This window comes from Leptodactylus fuscus, chromosome 2, assembly GCF_031893055.1.
Source record: "Leptodactylus fuscus isolate aLepFus1 chromosome 2, aLepFus1.hap2, whole genome shotgun sequence".
Classification (NCBI taxonomy): domain Eukaryota; kingdom Metazoa; phylum Chordata; class Amphibia; order Anura; family Leptodactylidae; genus Leptodactylus; species Leptodactylus fuscus.
The window spans coordinates 142678701-142700552 of record NC_134266.1 but is presented as its reverse complement, the minus strand read 5'-3'; the positions used below and the strand labels follow the sequence as shown (position 1 = coordinate 142700552).

General features: G+C 41.0%; 1 protein-coding gene across 1 annotated transcript in view; it reads left to right on the top strand.

Moving 5' to 3' along the window:
- Nucleotides 1-21852, top strand: part of MMP28 (matrix metallopeptidase 28) — a 42976-nt gene that overhangs the window by 7093 nt on the left and 14031 nt on the right. Inside the window, exons 2-3 of the mRNA XM_075264775.1 lie at nt 4591-4664; nt 14502-14668. Coding sequence (XP_075120876.1) covers nt 4591-4664; nt 14502-14668 — 241 coding nt within the window. The remainder of the gene's footprint in view (nt 1-4590; nt 4665-14501; nt 14669-21852) is intronic.

The following is a 21852-nucleotide window of genomic DNA, read 5'->3' as shown; positions in this document are numbered from 1 at the left end:
TGAAAAGACCAGAACTACAAATTATTATTGCTGGGGCCTCTGGTACAGATTTTGCACCAGGGCTCAGGAGCTTCTTGTTATGCCTCAGCTTTGGGTATCTATATTTTTCAAGCATAAAATTGCATTGAAAAAATACATGAAACCCATAGATTTAGAGCAAGGAGTTTTCTGGCCTCAAATTAAATTTTCATACTGAAGACCTATCCACAGAAATCCCCCACAGATCATCTGTTCTAGCAGCTTCAAGGTACCTGAAGCTGATAGGTAATGGATGGTACATGCAGTATCGCTCCTATTCAAAAAATAACCAGTGCATAGTGTGGTGAGCTGCAGCGCCATACCTATTACCGTATGTGTCAGCCATCTACTACTCCAGAGGCTTCTAGAACACATAATCTGTGAGAGATCCCGGTGTCAGACCCTGACAAATCACATACTGATGGGTAGGTCACCAGTATGAAAATTCCATTTGGGGATGGAAAATCCTCATGAAATAAAATATTGGTATGCCATGCCACATCATAAAGCTGCCACCAACCTTAGCAGAATGTATTAAATCTGTCACTTGTTGTGCTTTGACATACACTCACCGGCCACTTTATTAGGTACACCTGTCCAACTGCTCGTTAACACTTAATTTCTAATCAGCCAATCACATGGCGGCAACTCAGTGCATTTAGGCATGTAGACATGGTCAAGACAATCTCCTGCAGTTCAAACCGAGCATCAGTATGGGGAAGAAAGGTGATTTGAGTGCCTTTGAACGTGGCATGGTTGTTGGTGCCAGAAGGGCTGGTCTGAGTATTTCAGAAACTGCTGATCTACTGGGATTTTCACGCACAACCATCTCTAGGGTTTACAGAGAATGGTCCGAAAAAGAAAAAACATCCAGTGAGCGGCAGTTCTGTGGGCGGAAATGCGTTGTTGATGCCAGAGGTCAGAGGAGAATGGCCAGACTGGTTTGAGCTGATAGAAAGGCAACAGTGACTCAAATAGCCACCCGTTACAACCAAGGTAGCCAGAAGAGCATCTCTGAATGCACAGTACGTCGAACTTTGAGGCAGATGGGCTACAGCAGCAGAAGACCACACCGGGTGCCACTCCTTTCAGCTAAGAACAGGAAACTGAGGCTACAATTTGCACAAGCTCATCGAAATTGGACAATTGAAGATTGGAAAAACGTTGCCTGGTCTGATGAGTCTCGATTTCTGCTGCGACATTCGGATGGTAGGGTCAGAATTTGGCGTCAACAACATGAAAGCATGGATCCATCCTGCCTTGTATCAACGGTTCAGGCTGGTGGTGGTGGTGTCATGGTGTGGGGAATATTTTCTTGGCACTCTTTGGGCCCCTTGGTACCAATTGAGCATCGTTGCAACGCCAAAGCCTAACTGAGTATTGTTGCTGACCATGTCCATCCCTTTATGACCACAATGTACCCAACATCTGATGGCTACTTTCAGCAGGATAATGCGCCATGTCATAAAGCTGGAATCATCTCAGACTGGTTTCTTGAACATGACAATGAGTTCACTGTACTCCAATGGCCTCCACAGTCACCAGATCTCAATCCAATAGAGCATCTTTGGGATGTGGTGGAACGGGAGATTCGCATCATGGATGTGCAGCCGACAAATCTGCGGCAACTGTGTGATGCCATCATGTCAATATGGACCAAAATCTCTGAGGAATGCTTCCAGCACCTTGTTGAATCTATGCCACGAAGAATTGAGGCAGTTCTGAAGGCAAAAGGGGGTCCAACCCGTTACTAGCATGGTGTACCTAATAAAGTGGCCGGTGAGTGTATATTAAGTGAAGATGTAGAATATCATAATAACAGATTCGCGTACATATCACATATCTCACAAAGTCAAAATGCTATAGTTTATGAAATGGTTAAAGTAGAGTAGACCAACACCAAGAACTTGTACACAAAGATCCTAAGCATACCACAAACCTATCAGGCTTTCTGAGCATCCTGCTGAGGAAATCGTATTCTTTGTTTAATTTCTTGCATAGACACAAACAAAACAAAACCCACATTGAACTATTTCTTGGCCCTCCATTCATTCTACAGGAAAATCCTCATTTCCCTCTGTCTCCTGTCTCTACCAATATCCTGCAAAGTGGCTAGTGACATTTAGCCATTTCTGTTGTATTTGGCATTAGACATAATGAACCATCCAGAGAAGTGTGAAATTCTGTTGTTTATAGTTTTAATCTGTTGAAGGAAGGAGGTTATTGTGGGTAACATCACTACAAGAGACACAATGGGCCACAAACAGGCACTTGGTAATCCACTGACATTCTCTTTTCAGACCAAAGTGTACATATACATTCCTCAATATTGAAATCGCAACACCAAGAAGGAAACATCTTGGGATTGTGGAAATCACAGGATGAATAGATTGGCTGCTGGCAGCTTCATTTGCATTGTAAACCAATGATATCCCAGTTTAATGGGAGACAAGTCTGGAGACAGGTTTGGTAGCAGGTTTAGGCCACACCGGCAGCTCACTGTATCACAAGCAACATGTAGACTGGCGCTGTCCTGCTGAAAGATGGCTCCTGGGACACTTTGTAGAAATGGCCATCACAATGGTTCCATGACCAAATGAAGGTAACGGCAATCTGTTATTGTACCAGAAATGAAGAATAGAGAGGGGCTCTCTGTTCAGCTGAGAAATTAAAATCTTTTTTTTTTTTTTTTTTTTTTACAAAAGAGCCTGACAATCAATATCTTCCCTTATTAAACTTACTGTTATATATCTGCAACCCCTTGTATTATAAAATTTTCCCTCTCTAACCTCTGACACCTCTGTACCTGCTGTCTTCTGAAACACCTGGTATGTGAATGGCCACAGATAAGTGATAGATAAGCAGGGAACAATTTAATCATGTCAATTTACTAAAGTTTATATGTCAGTCCACTGTGCATTTTTTCTGCCCTGGGACTTGTAGTCCCTCCGCCTTGTTATACAGTTATCAGTGAGTCTGTATGTCTGTAGTTACAATGAGGAATCATTACAAAAATTGCTTAATGTAAAAAGAAAGAAATTATAAAACTCGATAGACTCCGTTGCAAGTCAGTGGCATCTATTGTTGTGGTTTGCATTTATAACATAATCCACAATGCAGATGTGAACAGAACCTTAAATTGTTGGGTTTTCCTTGTATTAAAAGTTTGTTAAAAATTGTATTGAAATTACAATTAGTGTGTTATATGTATGATAATTGTATTGATGTATACCGCCAGCCAGTGCTTACAATACTGCATGAGTAAGGCTAGGTTCACATTCTTCAGTTAATTGTTCTGACAGATGCAGTCAGAGAAACATCCATTTGCATCATCCACCATTTACAATGTACAATAAAATTGTAAATAAAAAACTCCTGACTTACATTTCACCTTTTTCAGCGTAGTCTTCGTGGGTGCACGATCTTTCGCCTTCGGACTCTGAAGGCTGTATACAAATAGTCAATCGATTCAATAGAAGGTCGTTCTCTCTCCAGACTTAAATAAAATATAGCTTTTAATTCATCTTGTTAAAATGTAGCAGAAGACAGTACACACAGTACAAAAATCGTGCAAAAGTAGGAAAATACAGAAAAAGTGTCTAAAATCGCTGACGCGTTTCAGGACTAGTGTGTCCCTTAGTCATAGCCATGATAGTATGCTCCCTTCTATTGAATCGATTGACTATTTACAATGTACACTTAGGTTTACACCTGCGTTCAGGTTTCAGTTTGTGGGATCCGATGGATTTCTGCCCAGTTTCTGCTTGAACAGGGTGGAAAAATGCAGAGAGAAAAGTCTTACAAGAGGGCCGCCAAAACCTACATCTGGGCCTGGGTCTGGCTACCATACATTATGCCACTCCGCACCCTAATCTCGCAAGGAGGACTGGTGTGTCATTCCCTTGTCTAGGCTTCTTCATGACGTTGCCCATGTTGTTACCAGACTAATCTCTAGCTATCATTGTGTCTGAGACCTCCATTCCAGCCTCCATTGCCATCTTGCTGTGCACCATGATAGTCTTTGAGAGTAGCGGAATGAGGTCAATGGGACACCTGTAGTTGAACATCTGTCTCATAGCCTAGTGTCTTACAAATGTCCACTGAGCCACCGTGTTGCCCCTCTGTCCCTCTCATTTTTTAACAAGTGGCTATAACTGATACATTGACAATAAGGAAGCATAACACGATTATCCCACAACTATTGATATGACTTTCAAGGTTTCACATGGCTCAAAAACTTTGCTTTCCATCTGGTTTTTATTCCCATGCCACAAATTGGATCTAGGTGCTTGACAATTTCATCATTTGCAGATCTTGGGGACAACTACTATTTCCTCAATTTGGGTGATCCTATACCTTGTCCTTCTTGGTGTTGCAATTTCAATGCTGAAGAGTGTATTATAAGTAGGTGGTGCATTATTCCATATATAAGGTGTTACCAAATTAAATATTGTTCTGGTTATAATAATACATATGTTTAATCTGAACAAATTATATTATATATAAACATAACACATTTTATTTCTGCAGTAATGATACCATGTGGATTATAACACAGTTCTTTTTATCTAGGCTTTCCTTGTGAAGTATGGTTACCTTGAAGAAGGGAAGGACTTTAGTAAAGCACAGCTCGCGGCTGCAGTGAGGTAACTTGAAATATGTTGTCTGTATAGGGGTGGGGTTTTATGAAACAACTGTAAAATAATCTCAATTAATACAATGATGGAGCCTATATCAGTCACTATAAGCTAAACCAAGGGTTTTTCTGTAATGTGTTACATTAATAAAGTTGAAGCATAACAAAACTTTTTTTCATAAATAGTACAATTTAAGAGAACAATGTTTGCAATATACTTCCGTAAAATTGGCTTATTTAATGCTGTAGACAGCCTCATATCTGTTTCTCTCTTTCTCCTTCTCCTCTCTCCATAGACTTCATTGTAAACTGACATGCATATCTACGTAGAACAGACTGAAATCATTGAAAGATGACTAAAAGACAATAGTAATGTTATAACACAGGCACTTTTCTTTAGTAAAGTACTGTATATTGCAACGGTTGTTCCATTCTTCCATTATTGATGTATAAAAAAATAAAATAAAACTTTACTTGAACTTTAAATCCCCATTTTTTTAATCTAATGGATTTTTGCTAAACATATTGTGATATAAAGACAACATGTGACTACACCTTAGGTTTAAAACACTTGTGTAAGTCTTCTGATCTATCTATTACTACTGTTTCCACTATTTCTAGACATTTTATGACTTATATCCAGTTGTTTTTAGTAATTTACCTCTTTGCATGCTTCATCTGGAATTTGTAATCCCCTCTGAAATGTTAGGTGGAGATTAGATCCACTAAAAAAAACTAGGTAGGGGAGACTCTGCTCTCACACAAACATGCAGTATATAGAGAAGTACTGAACGCTACTGATGTGCGGAAAATTCTTTCTATTCATTTCTATTATCAGTTTAAGTCTGGGTTTGTTCTGTTTAGAGATGAGCGAGTAGTATTCGATCGAATACCTCGCTCCCATAGGAATGCGTGTAAGCGGCCAAGCACTAAGGGGTTAAGCACAGTGAATATTTGATACGCTTAACCCCTTGGTGTTTGGCCACTTATGCGCATTCCTATGGGATCGAGGTATTCAAAAGGAATACTACTCACTCATCTCTAGTTCTGTTCTCTCCTGATCACTCCGCACAGAGAACTAAGTGGTCCTTAAGTCTTTCTTTTTCTTTTTCAGTTGCTATGACTCCTAGTATCTTTTCTAACCTTTTATGTATTCTTTCTTGTAATATATTACTGTATTATCCATGCTAATGAAACACACTGAATTTCCCCATGGTGGGACTATTAAAGGATTATTTTATCTTATTTTATCTTTTCTTTCTTAGTCCTCCTCATCCCTCCATAGACTGTGGAAATAGACATCCCTCCATTCCCCCTGCACTGTGTCTTATAACTGATTAAACAGTGATTTTCACAATGAAAATGGTCTTAGCAGGGAAACAGTATGATAATTGCAGAGATAGAGAGGCATTTCACTCTCATAAGATATATTACAAAGTTCCTTGCAATTGTCTGTACTGTTAATTTATGCAAAGTTTGTAGAAATGACAGCACCTATTTATAGACCTAAGAGCATTCTGGATGCAATATAAGGAGGTTAGGTTTCCTATATAATATTTTTTTAAGTGGCTATCAAATTTGGTCAAAACATACCTATGGGAATGCTGCTGGCCATATTACAATATTACAGAATTCTGTGTCACATTCCTATGCATTTCATATCAGACTGATATAATGATGAGAATGAAAATAAGAGTCTTTATTAATATAAATTCTAGATCCTTCCACATTACGCCTTTTATTCTGTTTGCTGGATATCATGCAACAAACTTTATTTACAGGATATCTCTAAGAAATCAGAATACTCCCACACCTTTTAGCCTGAGCATGTATCTGCCTTTTTTTTTTTTTTTTTATAAATATACTCATTCCTTCCCTATCTGTATTTTTAGTGTGCTCTTTGAGAAGACCATATGTTATTTATCATATTATGACATTATATGTCAACTTTCCGTGTACTGCAATTTTTTTTTATCTATGTTTAATCCTTGGCAATCATTCTTACTGTCTTCTCACATTCCAGGAGCCTCACAAAAACATGCTCTAGCATTTGACTTGGGCCACTTAGCAAACAGAACTGTAATATTATACCATGTCTGTGTCCATATAATGATGTTGTAGTTTGAAAGAATAAGAAGCAATTATACCGGGTTGTCTTCACAGAGAATGGTTTAGGCTAGCTTCACATCTGCATTGGAATCTCCTCAGGAGTATAAAACTGGCAGAAACAAACACCCAACGGACCCCATTTTAGTCTATGAGGATTGCAGGTAACTGCTTTTATCACCAACAGGCTCTCTGTCATTGGGGTTTGCATGGGAGAGATCAACACTTGTGTAAACCTAGCCTCAATGGTATAGCAGAGAGTCACACTTCTACCACACCACGACAACCTTCATAGTGTTAGCAGCTATTGCAGTAGTATCACAGCAAAAACTTGTGCACTTACATGTGCTTTAAACTGTATCAAACCTTTTAATGTCTGTCTTTTTGGGTAAGCTGTGATATGTGACAACATCAAGAGTAACATGTAACTCTCTTTCTCATTTTCAGTTCTTGCTGAGCTACCTGCTAGAGACTACCTGCTATCATGCCTCCCTATGTGCTCTGTGTACAACAGATAGCACCTAGTAATAGAGGATGTTGCAATTCACACAATCACAAAAAATTGCCACATATATTTGGAGACAATTGCAGTCTCCAGGTCCATCTCCTTTGTAGATATTTGGACTTAGAACAAACATAAAACATTGTCAAAATATAGTAAAAACCGGCTCACCCACTTGTGATATATATTTCTTAGTCCAGATTGCTCGGATACCGATGGACTCCACTCGGCAGCTTGAATCAAATATACGAAGAAAAATCCAGCAATTTCCGGATGTAGTAAAATTTCCAACTTTATTGTGTCATATTAAAATCTTCAGTCTGTATGCATGAAGTGGCCGCAACAGATGACTTGGCGTATCGTAGATGACAAAGAAAGCCTACGCGTTTCGGATATAATCCTTCATCATGGCATGATGAAGGATTATATCCGAAACGCGTAGGCTTTCTTTGTCATCTATGATACGCCAAGTCATCTGTTGCGGCCACTTCATGCATACAGACTGAAGATTTTAATATGACACAATAAAGTTGGAATTTTTACTACATCCGGAAATTGCTGGATTTTTCTTCGTATATTTGATAAAACATTGTCAGTTTGTTGCAGATGCTGCATGAGCAGTTTGTCACAGGTCCATGACAATCTTCCTGGAGTCTCTATCCCTGGCGCAGAAGCCACACACCACCACCATATAGGACTTTATAGAGATGTTCTAACCAGATTTATAGAGACCAGAAATAAATAAAGAAGATTTGCTATCTCCTCTAGAAGCCTCTGTGTGTTCTCTTAACCTCTTTCACTCTTGTCATCCTCTCCTCTCTCTCTAGACATCTATAAACAGATGTCATTTATTGTTCAGTAAGCTGACAGTCCATCGTGGGATACCATGATGGAATTTAGCAGAGATTTCGCAGTACTTGACAGTTTAGAATGGTTAAGGCAAAGAGGCATTTTACTCTGATCAGATATATTACAACATTTCTGTTCACTTTTGCATGTCTTCTCTGCCATATTGACTTTGTGTTTTCCATTATTAAATCGACCTCCGCTCTAAAGCCTCACTTTGTTTCTCTTAGGCCTAGTTCACACGGGGCAAGGGGGGCATATTTTGGTCCTGATTTTGACATGGGAGCCGCGTCAGAATAGTACTAAATACGCCTGCCGCAACTGTCGTGGCTTCCAATAGTCGTGGCTTCACACTCCGGAGTAGGCTCAAATCAATGGACCTAGTCTGGAGCGTGCTGCCGTGAGGTGGACACTGTGGCTGAATCATCCGCGGAATCCGCCTGAAGAAAGGGCAGCTCACTTCTTTACATAGACCGCTATTGTGAGGGGAGGGATTATGACGTGGATTCAGCACAAAAATCCGCCCCTTCTTGCCCCGTATGAACAGGGCCTTAGCCTATATTCACATGACAGTGAAAATTGGTCATATGACAAATGCCTGCATTAAATTCACTGTATGTGAAGAAGGGCAACTCACACAACAGATTTTTTTTTTGATGGTCCGTTCTAATGGACCTTAAAAAAAAATAGAAAATGTCCTATTTTTGTCCATTTTCACAGATCCGTCAATATACTGAAATACATGAGAGATGCAAAACGGCCAAGAGAAATATATATTTTTGATGGGTGTTTTGTACAAAGAGTGTCCAAATTTAGGCTTACTCCATGAATTATTTTCTAAAGTTTCCTGCCTTAGGGTGCATGCACACTACGTAACGCCGGGCGTGTATGAGAGCCGTACACGCCGGCGTTACAGCAGGGCTGCCGAACACTTCCCATTCACTTCAATGGGAGCGCTCGTAAACGCCACTGTTACGAGCGCTCCCATTGAAGTGAATGGGAAGTGTTCGGCAGTCTGCTGTAATGCCGGCGTGTACGGCTCTCATACACGCCCGGCGTTACTCAGTGTGCATGCACCCTTATAGTAAAATACATGTCTCAAATCTTGAATGCACGGTCCAGAAGGTTTCTAATCATCCTTCATTACATTTAGTCATTTATTAAGAAGTATACCACATACTTCATATATGACATATAAGTTCTACTAAGGAGGCCAGTGCTATGGACATTTACTTTTTTTTACTGCTGACTTCCTGCTATAACAATGGTTCTGTTTTATATTCTGTACATTGGCCGTGTACTGCTGGTAGGCTGGTGCACATTTTATGAGCAGAATGCTTTGATTTGTGAACAGAACAGCTGCCTTGAATCTGACATAATAAAGGGCATTCATTGAGCAGCTGTGTACAAGTGAAGGGGCTCAACCATAGGTGGGCTTGGAAACTGGCTGCATATATAGTTCTGAATGATCCCATGCTACATCAGATTTTATGATATTTATTTAGTTTACTTAAAAAACACCATCATATTCTGCAGTCCCTTACAGAGATATACTACAACACTGTCCCAGGTAGGACGCACAATCTAAATTCCTTATAGGTATGTCTTTGGAGTGTGGCAGCAACATACAAACTCCTTGCAGATGTCCTGGGTCATGTTCTGGAAATATGATCACATTTTTGTGTTCTACAGTAAATCGGTTTCTCTGCTCTTGTTCAGCTCACTACAAGTAGAATCTACAAGGAGCAAACAAGATCAGCTAAGAGAAATGTCAGCAGCACAGCAGTGCTAGGAGGAAAGCCCAGCTTACTGTTGATCCAATGAAGCAAAGTGTTTATTTGAGACGATTAACCACTTCCTGACATGCGCTATAATGATAATACTCTCTAGCACATGAAGTCAGGTGTGAACATGACTGTAGCAGCTAATTGGTTTTTATATATACTGTGCCTCATCGCCTCTCCAGCACTCCTCTCTTCCATGGTGTGTTCAGGGGTGCCAGTATTCCTTAACAGTAGCTTGGGGCCTCATCGGTGTCCCAGAGTCTGCCCATACTCATACCTGGTTAATCCTGCCTATGAAACACACACATAAACTGACAGCCCATATATTCTGCAATATATGTGTATTGCAGTGTATTCTACTCAACCAAGCCTCTATTGGGACAAAAAAAGTAGAAAAATAGAAATAAAAATTCTAAAGTGTTAAGCAGTCAACCAATTCTTACAATGGAAAGTTAAAAATGTTTAAAGTATTAGAAGATGGTGATGCAAAAACTATAACTTTTTTCCCTAAATGGAATTTTATTCAGCAAAATTAGTAATACATAAAAAACACAATATAAATTAGGTATCGCTGTCATCATACCGACCAATAGAATATACTCGTATACACTTGAGTATAAGCTGAATTTTTAAGCACAGGGTTTTTTTGCTGAAAAAGCCCCCCTTGGCTTATACTTGAGCCAAGCAAAAAAAAAAAATGTATATATATATATTTTTTGAGTTACAGTCCGATACGGCATCATATCCTGTTGGATGATGCAGGAGTGTGAAAACTGGAGGGTTAGTTTTAGGGTAGGAAATAAATTGTATTATTCTATTTGTCCTTTACAGAATCATTACATTTTAAATTTAATTCTGATAAAATATTATGTATTGTTATTATGGGAGACTCCCCCTCTCCTGGTGCTACACTCCCTGTTAGGTTCCATACGATGTCAGAGAGAAATTTGGCTGCTTCAAACAGTGCTTCTCTCTGGCATCACCCTGCTTGTCCTTGACACCCATCCTCTTAAATCCCTTGATCCCAGAGGGCATACACTCCAATATTACAGGAATCTAGATAACCTAGGTCTTCTACTTAGCTGATATTCTTGACCCATCACCCAGACATATTATTACTACATTCAAATCTATTGCTACATGTCACATACTTTTCATTCTACTCAAGAATCCACTCCAACCTCTTTAGAAAGGCTTTGTCCAGCTGGCACTTCTACCAAGGGCCTTAGATCAGCTGTTTATTGCATTCTCCAGAACCCAGTGCCCTCACTGCTATCACTACTCACAGGAGTGTGGCAAGGTGGGAGGCTATCATGGGGCAATCTCTCCCCTTATGACTGTGGCAAATGATTTGGTTAAAAGCACTTAAAACATCTACTTGCACCATATAAAAAGGAAACCTACACAATATCCTGATGTTTTGGTATCATACTCCTGCCCTTTAATATACACTCAATCCTGCCATACCTTTGGTTTGCTGGTGGTGTCGACAGGACATGGGCACTTTACAGCACATCTTTTCGACCTGCTTGGTATTACATATTTTTGGATCCAGGTGCAGAGGTTCATTAACACCCATTCTGTCCAATAACATCCTGTTGATCCCCCTTCAGTATTTGCTGAATGTACCCCCTAGAACAGGGGTAGGGAACCTTTGGCTCTCCAGCTGCTGTGAAACGACAACTCCCAACATGCTCCATTCACTTCCATGGGAGTTCCCAAAACAGCAGAGCCAGTATGCATGCTGGGAGTTGTAGTTTTGCAACAGCTGGAGAGCCGTATGTTCCCTACCCCTGCCCTAGAACCATGGACAATCAGGCAACTACATTGGTTCAACATGTTCTTTCTTCTGCCAAAACTCTGATTGCAAGCCATTGGAAACAGACATCACCCCCTGCTCTCCACATCTTATTGGTTAGGTTGAGAGATGTTCATGCAATGGAATATCTCACTGCTTCCCTCAATGACTAGTTGGGCAAATTCAAATTGATCTGGAAACCATGGGAAACATATTGGCAATCTCAAATGATGTGCCTGGCTGGGGGTATTGTTCAGGGACGTAACTACCGGGGTAGCAGCGGTAGCGGCTGCCACAGGGCCCTGGACATTAGGGGCCCGGCATCAGCCACTACCACTGTGTTGTTTTTTTTGTTGTTGTTTTTTTTTTTTTTTTTTTTTATAAGCCGTTACCGGCTGGAGTTACAGGCCCTACTTACTTACTGATCCTGGCAGGGGCCAGGATCGTAAGTGATGCCATGGGCCCCACAAGCAACAGGACCTCCAAGTCTTTTCGGACCCACGAGTATAATGATTGAAGGCCCGGGAGAGGTAAGAGAACATAAAAAACAGTGTTACTTATCTCTCCGGGCAGGCTTCGGGCCTACTTGCATGATGTCACGTGACCTGGACCTGCGTCCATATGTGTCGTGACATAGGCCTCCCGGTCACATGACGTCCTGGACGTCATTGAAGATGGTCGACAGCGGCGGAGAGTGCAAGCAGAGTAACAGTGTTTTTTTATGTTTTTATCTCTCCTGGGTCTCCGATTCTTATACTCTTGGGGGGATCGGTTGGTCGGGGGGGGGGCATGTCCTATCCTATCTATTAACTCTCTGTAGGTCCACACCCCCCCCCCTTTTTTTCCCTAAATGGAATTTTATTCAGCAAAATTAGTAATACATAAAAAACACAATATAAATTAGGTATCGCCGTCATCATACCGACCAATAGAATATACTCGTATACACTTGAGTATAAGCTGAATTTTTAAGCACAGGGTTTTTTTGCTGAAAAAGCCCCCCTTGGCTTATACTTGAGCCAAGCAAAAAAAAAAAAAAAGTGTATATATATATATTTTTTGAGGGGGGGGGGGGGGGGGGTCTATGACCGGCCGCTATAGTAATGTATAGAATCTCCCATAAGATAGTGGGGGAAAAAAAAGAGGCTTTAAAAAATATAATAAAAAATAAAATAAAAGTTCTAAATCCCTCCTTTCCCTAGAATGCATATAAAAGTAGAAAATGACTGTGAAACATATACACATTAGGTATCCTGTGTCTGAAAGTGCCCGGTCTACTGAATATAGGGTATCTGCAGTGCTCCTCTTCCGTCAGGAAGGGGTTAATAGGAGCACCGCAGATACCCTATATTCAGCCAGGCTGAATTCCACGTGGGGGGGGGGGGGAAAACCCAGTCCTCAAGCTCAGGGAAGGGGCAGACAGACAACCAAAACACCCCCTCCCCTTCCCCACCACCCAGCATCTACTGCACCCAAAAATCATTTTAATTTTTGAAATTTTCCAGTAGCTGCTGCATTTCCCCCCTCGGCTTATACTCGAGTCAATAAGTTTCCCAGTTTTTTGTGGTCAAATTAGGGGGGTCGGCTTATATTCGGGTCGGCTTATACGGTAATATGTTAATTATGCTTTATGCTGAATGGAAAAAAATTAAATGTTAAATGCCAGATTTGATTTTTAATTTTATATGTCAGCCAGAAAGAGTTAATAAATTGTAGTCAATAATTTATAAACACCCCAAAATGGTGTCATTAACAAACAAAAACAAAAAACACCACATCTGTAGGACAAAACTAGCTGCAACAAGAAGGGAAATCTTGCTTTTATTCTAGGCTTAGAGTTTACGAGAGAATATACAACAGACTGGACCGCTGTATGCTTCTGCTCAGACATAGGAGCTAGTGGGAAAATATTGTGGGTTTTGGTGTGCCTTATGTATTCAACACAGCTTACCTATTCACTTATGGGAAACTAATTCTTGTGTCGTATACTGTGTGTGGGGGAAAGAAGGGCCTTACATACTATAGGGTGCCGAAAAAAGTACTCTGCATAGCATTGTACTGTCAGAGGGGTATTCCTCACGTTCATTTCCTTAAGGCTTATCTCCAGGACTTGGTTCTGTACCGTCAAAAGCGGAATATAAAACTGCCAGTGCCAGAGATCGTGGAAGGTCCTCTTTAACTCTTTCCTTTATTCCATCTCTGGCCCCTGCTCATTTACTAATGGCTCCATTTAACCTGTTGTCTGTCGCCAGGAAAGCAGTGATGTCCTATCACTATACTTCTTGCACCGTCTCATTTGCATAAGACTTCAAGGTTGTTTTTCTCCAAATCTATAAAACTGACCCACCCTAGGGTATGCTGCCAAATGAGCACTTTAGGGACAAATTTGCATAGACCTTACTCATTTTCTAGTTTGGTGTTTGTGCCAGCATGTGCGCATACCAATACAGCCTTCTTCTTCTTTCATGGTATGAGAATATGACTCTTCTTTTCCTTCTTGTTTTATGATAGTGTCATATTTGAGCACCTAAGACTTATTTTAGTTCAACGAGCTGAGCCCTGAACTGATCCTTCCAGTTTTTAATGGCCTCTATACTGAAGCTGTGATACCCTTATTTGTAATAGACCCTTATTACAGTGTATCACAGCAAGAAATATCCAATACATGCACAAAAAATTTCTAAATTTATAGTAGACAATCCCTACCAACTGGGTGAATAACAGATCTTAGGAAATATCAAAGAACATTATTGTTGGCTAGGAAATAGTTAAAAAACAATTGCCTGATTCACCTTCAATTTTTTTTTGCAGAGATTTCCAGTGGACCACACACCTCCCAGTCAGTGGAGACCTGAATGACGCCACGGTACTTCAGATGCATTTGCCAAGATGTGGGATGAAGGATATTAGTCAAGTGAAATGGCTGCATGATGATCTCTTTTACAAAAAACACCGGAGGAAGCGTTATACCATAAAAAGTAAGTTGGAGACAAGTGACATAAGCCACATAAATATGCTAATCTGTGGTGATTCATACAAGTGATTAATATGGATATTAATATACAATCACAATATTAATAACTCAGTTTAATTATTTGTTTTATGTATCCCTTTTCCCTCATATTAATACTTATTACTGTTCCCTTCCACGACATGACAGTGTATACAGCGATTCACAGCAATCAAAGTGTAGGATAATAAAATATGCATTATTACAGAGTAGAGTAGCAGGAAGAAAGGGTTAACTGTCAATCAGTTTCTGCTGCTGCAGGATGACCAGCGCAGAGTGTGAAGGAGAGAGAGAGAAAGCTGGGTAGCTCTATTAAGCTGAGTTCACACAGTTATTTGCTACGGATTTTGATGCAGAATCCGCCTCAGAATCCAGCTCCAAAAAACGCCAAAAGGTGTGACTGGCAAAAGTATTCAGCCCCCCCCCCCCCCATGTCAATACTTTGTAGAGCCACCTTGCCCTGCAATTACAGCCGCAAGTCTTTTTGCAGCCTCCAATAGGTTTTCTTCCAGGATTACCCTGTATCTAGCTCCATCTGTCTTTCCATCAACTCTGACCAAGCTTCCCTGTCCCTGCATTTTGCCAACTTTGGTCTCATTTGACCAGAGCACCTTCTTCCACATGTTTACTGTATCACCTATATGACTTGAGGCAAACTGCAAACCGCACTTCTTATGTCTTTTTTTCAACAATGGTTTTCTTCTTGCCACTTTTCTATTAAGACCAGATTTGTGAAGTGCACGACTTATAGTTGTCCTGTGGACAGATTCTCCCACCTGAGCTGTAGATTTCTGCAGCTCATCCAGAGTGACCATGAGCCTCTTGGCTGCTTCTCTGACCAGTGCTCTTCTTGCTTGATCTATCAGTTTAGGTGGACAGCCATGTCTTGGTAGGTTTGCATTTCACACAACGGGAATGAGGGCTCTACTCGCAAAAGATTACAATCTATGAGATAGAGGGGCTAACAAGAAAGGTAGCAAGGACAGCGTAGGAGGTAGCATTGCTTATACAGTGTTTCAGCAGGTTATTTTCATCATGCATATAACATATGCTGTATGAGCCGTCACCAGTCAGTGTCCTTTACAGTGCAGAATGTGCCTGGACACACACAGTTACAGTCCGATACGGCATCATATCCTGTTGGATGATGCAGGAGTGTGAAAACTGGAGGGTTAGTTTTAGGGTAGGAAATAAATTGTATTATTCTATTTGTCCTTTACAGAATCATTACATTTTAAATTTAGTTCTGATAAAATATTATGTATTGTTATTATGGGAGACTCCCCCTCTCCTGGTGCTACACTCCCTGTTAGGTTCCATACGATGTCAGAGAGAAATTTGGCTGCTTCAAACAGTGCTTCTCTCTGGCATCACCCTGCTTGTCCTTGACACCCATCCTCTTAAATCCCTTGATCCCAGAGGGCATACACTCCAATATTACAGGAATCTAGATAACCTAGGTCTTCTACTTAGCTGATATTCTTGACCCATCACCCAGACATATTATTACTACATTCAAATCTATTGCTACATGTCACATACTTTTCATTCTACTCAAGAATCCACTCCAACCTCTTTAGAAAGGCTTTGTCCAGCTGGCACTTCTACCAAGGGCCTTAGATCAGCTGTTTATTGCATTCTCCAGAACCCAGTGCCCTCACTGCTATCACTACTCACAGGAGTGTGGCAAGGTGGGAGGCTATCATGGGGCAATCTCTCCCCTTATGACTGTGGCAAATGATTTGGTTAAAAGCACTTAAAACATCTACTTGCACCATATAAAAAGGAAACCTACACAATATCCTGATGTTTTGGTATCATACTCCTGCCCTTTAATATACACTCAATCCTGCCATACCTTTGGTTTGCTGGTGGTGTCGACAGGACATGGGCACTTTACAGCACATCTTTTCGACCTGCTTGGTATTACATATTTTTGGATCCAGGTGCAGAGGTTCATTAACACCCATTCTGTCCAATAACATCCTGTTGATCCCCCTTCAGTATTTGCTGAATGTACCCCCTAGAACAGGGGTAGGGAACCTTTGGCTCTCCAGCTGCTGTGAAACGACAACTCCCAACATGCTCCATTCACTTCCATGGGAGTTCCCAGAACAGCAGAGCCAGTATGCATGCTGGGAGTTGTAGTTTTGCAACAGCTGGAGAGCCGTATGTTCCCTACCCCTGCCCTAGAACCATGGACAATCAGGCAACTACATTGGTTCAACATGTTCTTTCTTCTGCCAAAACTCTGATTGCAAGCCATTGGAAACAGACATCACCCCCTGCTCTCCACATCTTATTGGTTAGGTTGAGAGATGTTCATGCAATGGAATATCTCACTGCTTCCCTCAATGACTAGTTGGGCAAATTCAAATTGATCTGGAAACCATGGGAAACATATTGGCAATCTCAAATGATGTGCCTGGCTGGGGGTATTGTCCAGGGACGTAACTACCGGGGTAGCAGCGGTAGCGGCTGCCACAGGGCCCTGGACATTAGGGGCCCGGCATCAGCCACTACCACTGTGTTGTTTTTTTTGTTGTTGTTGTTTTTTTTTGTTTTTTTTTTTAATTTTTTATAAGCCGTTACCGGCTGGAGTTACAGGCCCTACTTACTTACTGATCCTGGTAGGGGCCAGGATCGTAAGTGATGCCATGGGCCCCACAAGCAACAGGACCTCCAAGTCTTTTCGGACCCACGAGTATAATGATTGAAGGCCCGGGAGAGGTAAGAGAACATAAAAAACAGTGTTACTTATCTCTCCGGGCAGGCTTCGGGCCTACTTGCATGATGTCACGTGACCTGGACCTGCGTCCATATGTGTCGTGACATAGGCCTCCCGGTCACATGACGTCCTGGACGTCATTGAAGATGGTCGACAGCGGCGGAGAGTGCAAGCAGAGTAACAGTGTTTTTTTATGTTTTTATCTCTCCTGGGTCTCCGATTCTTATACTCTTGGGGGGATCGGTTGGTCGGGGGGGGGGGGGGGGGGGCATGTCCTATCCTATCTATTAACTCTCTGTAGGTCCACACCCCCCCCTTTTTTTTTTCTCCCTCCACCTTTTGGGTTTTCCTATGTCCTGTTCTGCTTATTTAAAGTATTTAAAGAGGACCTTTTATGTCCTTGGGCACATGCAGTTTTATATACTGCCAGAAAGTCGACAGTGAGCTGAATTCAGCGCACTGTTGGTTTTTCGATTATGTGCCGCAGGTGAAGAGATATCAGTGCATTTACCGATAGCTCTTCACTGCCAGAAGGGCGTTCTTAACAATCTAACTGTGAATGCCCCTTCTGACAGTACTGTCCGTAGCGCTATACTGTGAGGGGGCGTTCCTTACCGGCCAGCCATGATGCTGACCCAGGGCATCCTGGGCATCCTCGCTCCATCCGGCTCTCTCAAACATCTTCTTTGAGCCTCTACGGCTTGCGACTGATGCCATGCACCCTAGGGATCCTCACTGGTGCCTGTGATTGGGCTTCACCAGTCACATAAAACGCGCCGGAGTAATTACGTCAGGCATGTGACTGGGCTTCAACGGTGACCCCTGAGGTGTATGACATCAGTCGCAGGTCAGAAGAGCCCCACCCTCTGCGACTCTGACCATTACTCCATTGGCTACAGCAAACTATATTTGTCTCTGAGGCAAGTCATGTACAATACAGAGCAGCCCGTGTCACCCTTATCTATTATAACTACTTTGGTTTGTTTACATGTAATTCTGCCATGAGCAGTATAATAGCAAGCAAATAGCTGAAAAAAGCCATGACCATCACATAAGAGATCCAGGAACATTGAATTACAAATGCAGTGCAAATGCATACAGGTATGACAGTGGAAACCGCTTGCTGTCTGTAAATAATATCCCATCTGTAACCAAACAAGCAGCCAGAAGTATATAAAAGTACATAGAAGACTTTTCTTACATTGTAAGATGTGAGATTTGTAGAATGTTCAGTCCTTTGCGCAGAGAAAGTAGTTTACAGACATATGTGGAGGCTGTGAGGAGAATCAGCCCTTCTCCTCTGCATTCGATGTATTAAGAAAGAAAAGAACTTCCCCCTCCACTCACTGTTAAGCTGTCTTACATCTATGGACAAAACTTCTCCAGTAACAAGGAATGAACTGCTATTTCAGTGCATTACATTTTGATCCAGAATCACATGCTCCACTAAATGAGACTAAATTGTCCGAAACTCTAGTGACCATTTAAATCAGGAACTTTCTGTGCTAGTTTTTACCCGGAGGAGGAACACATCTCCAAGTCTATGCTGTGAATCCTTGAATGCACCAGTTATACTTCTTGTAAGACTTGAAGCTATATGTTTTCTATACTGCAGTGTCATAAATGGAGATAAGCTTTAATACAAGGAAGTACATGCATGATATATAATTTACTATATTCTAATTCAATCTTCTGCCCCTTAGTAATTTATCAGAGAAGATGAATAGAGAAATCATTTTAGTGTAGTGGGCTTTCTTGATAGAGACCTCCTTGTTACAAGAACATTCTCTTTAGATGACCTTCACCATCCACATGCCAAACTGCATTTCTATCTACAGTGACCTTTTGCCAGTTTCAACAATTCCTTTATTTTTCCTATTTGCCTTCTGTGCCCATGTAAAATGAGAAGCAGAAAATCCAAGTTTTAGACATGGTGACATCTTGATCTCCTCGGAGAAGTTTATATCACATTCCAGTATGGTCACAGTATGTGACCAAATATTCATTGGTCTTCATTTGCAAATAAAGATATGCATGAAGAGTTTCCTCAGATTTTAAATACTGTACATTTTTCACAAAGATGTTGTACTCTATTTTTCAGCTAAGGACATATCTACTAGTAATATGAGCTCTGAGAATTTATTTGTTTTAACGTGTAGTGTCCGCTTTTGATTGTGCGATTTGGAAAGGATAATGTTAACATCTGAACCTACTTGCAGGTATTTTACACATTCTGAATTGACCCCTTTGACCTATCCTGTGGATAAGTCATCAATATCAATTACCTTCTGGTCCTGGAGATCCTCTTTAATCTGGTCCTACATGGGACCATTTTCAACCTTTTACATAAGGCAGACCAAGAATAGGTCAAGTATCAGCAGATGTTAATGATCAATTTTTCTCATTGATAATCTCCAGAAAACAGTATTGAAAACATTTGTTTCTCAAAAATAATAGGAAAAAAAAATATTGGACATTAAGATGGGATGAGAAGAACATGACAGGTTTACATGCAACATAACATTCTTTGCCATATTATGTTGGAAAGGATGCAATGAGTGAACTGCAAAGTAATGAATAAGAAGTGGTTAAATGTCATGCCACAGCCCCTGTCTAAGGCTTAGTCCCCTGAAGGCTTTTTAATTGTCTTAGTTGTCTGTTTTTTTCATCTGTTTTCCAGATGTTACACTACAAATGACAAAACATCTAAGGTTTACTACAGTCAACCATTGATGTCCTGCCGGCGTATTAATAGAATTAAAAACTGTAAAGTTATACATAAATAACTGAGCACTAAATATGCAACAACATTGTGATGTGTACTGTATTAGTACCATTCTTTGTATGGCAATGTAGCCCTGGGACCTAAAAAGGGTGTTCTCGCCCATGTATTAGAATGCTTAGCTTCTAGTATATAGTGGCATGTTCAGTGTGATCAGTAAAGAGGCTTTGCTCTTTCTCTAAGACTAGGGATACACTGTGACACTGCTTGATCTTTTTGTGACTAAATGTCGCAGTTGTAGCACCCTTTAGGTCACAATGTGACTTCATTCACTTACACTAGTAAAGGGGTTGCAGCGCAACACGGTGTACTTTGGTCATCTTACGGAAATCACAGCTAGCGTCACTGTGTAGCCGTAGCCTAGCTTTCAACTTTATTGCTAGATCCATTATGTGACCTATTGATTTAGCACTAACAGCCAGGACCCCTCTATAAGCTCCTGAAAAGTTAATAGTGCGCCCCCCCCCACCAGTCTTCAGAGGCGTAACATGAGGCTCCTGAGCATCAATGAAAAGTCTGTAATGGGCCCTACCGATCGTGTGCCTTTTAGAATAGTGGTATATATATATATATATTTTTATGTAGATTGTGAGCCCCACATAGAGCTCACAATGTACATTTTTTCCCTATCAGTATGTCTTTGGAATATGGGATGGAAATCCATGCAAACACGGGGAGAATATACAAACTCCTTGCAGATGGTTTTATGCCCTTGGCGGGATTTGAACACCAGGACTTCAGCGCTGCAAGGCTGCAGTGCTAAACACTGAGCCACCATGTGGCCCCTAGAATAGTAGTATATTTTATGTGGCAGAGAGACCTTTGGAGCCCCCTCAGAGTTCAAGACCTGGTAGTGACTGCTACCGCTGCACCCCTTTTAGTTATACCCCAGATAGGACCCACACAGGTGATTGTTTCTCCCTTATAGGTAATAATTCCCTAATAATGCTTCCCCCCCAGAGGTAATAGTGCTCACATAGTGCCTTCCACAGGTGATAGCACCCTTATAATATTCCCCCATGGGTAGTAGTGCATCCCAACAGGTCAAGGTGCCCTAATATTACCCTTGCATGGGTAATAGTCTCCTTCCATAGGTAACAGTTTTCCCCTGCTCTACTGAATTGTATAGCTATCCTCTGTTCCTGCACAGTGCTGATGTAGTGGCTGGCTGTGTGACTCTCCTATTCTCCTCTGCATCTTCTGTGTTTCTTGCTGTATGGTACCCCTGGAGACAGAAGAGCCGGCAAGAAGCAAGCATAAAACGTATCTTATTCATGAGATCTTTATCTGCAGATCCAGCTTATTTTAATAGTCCACTACAGTCATTAAATTGAAGACTTCTGTTCTATTTTTCAATAAAATGGTAATCTACTGATTTATTATTATTATTATTATTATTATTATTATTATTACCGTTGTTGTTCAGCACTACCTTGTATATCTATGATAGTATTAATAATGCCATGATGCTATCTTGAATGTTCTCACTATGCATATGTTGACTAATATTTTTCTATATGAAAAGACGTTGATGACAATGATGCCATTCCTTTAGGGACATTAGGTAGGAGGCCCAGGAGCATAGAGCTACACCTATGATGACAACAGTATATGCCTATCACGGAGCAGACAAATGATTCCG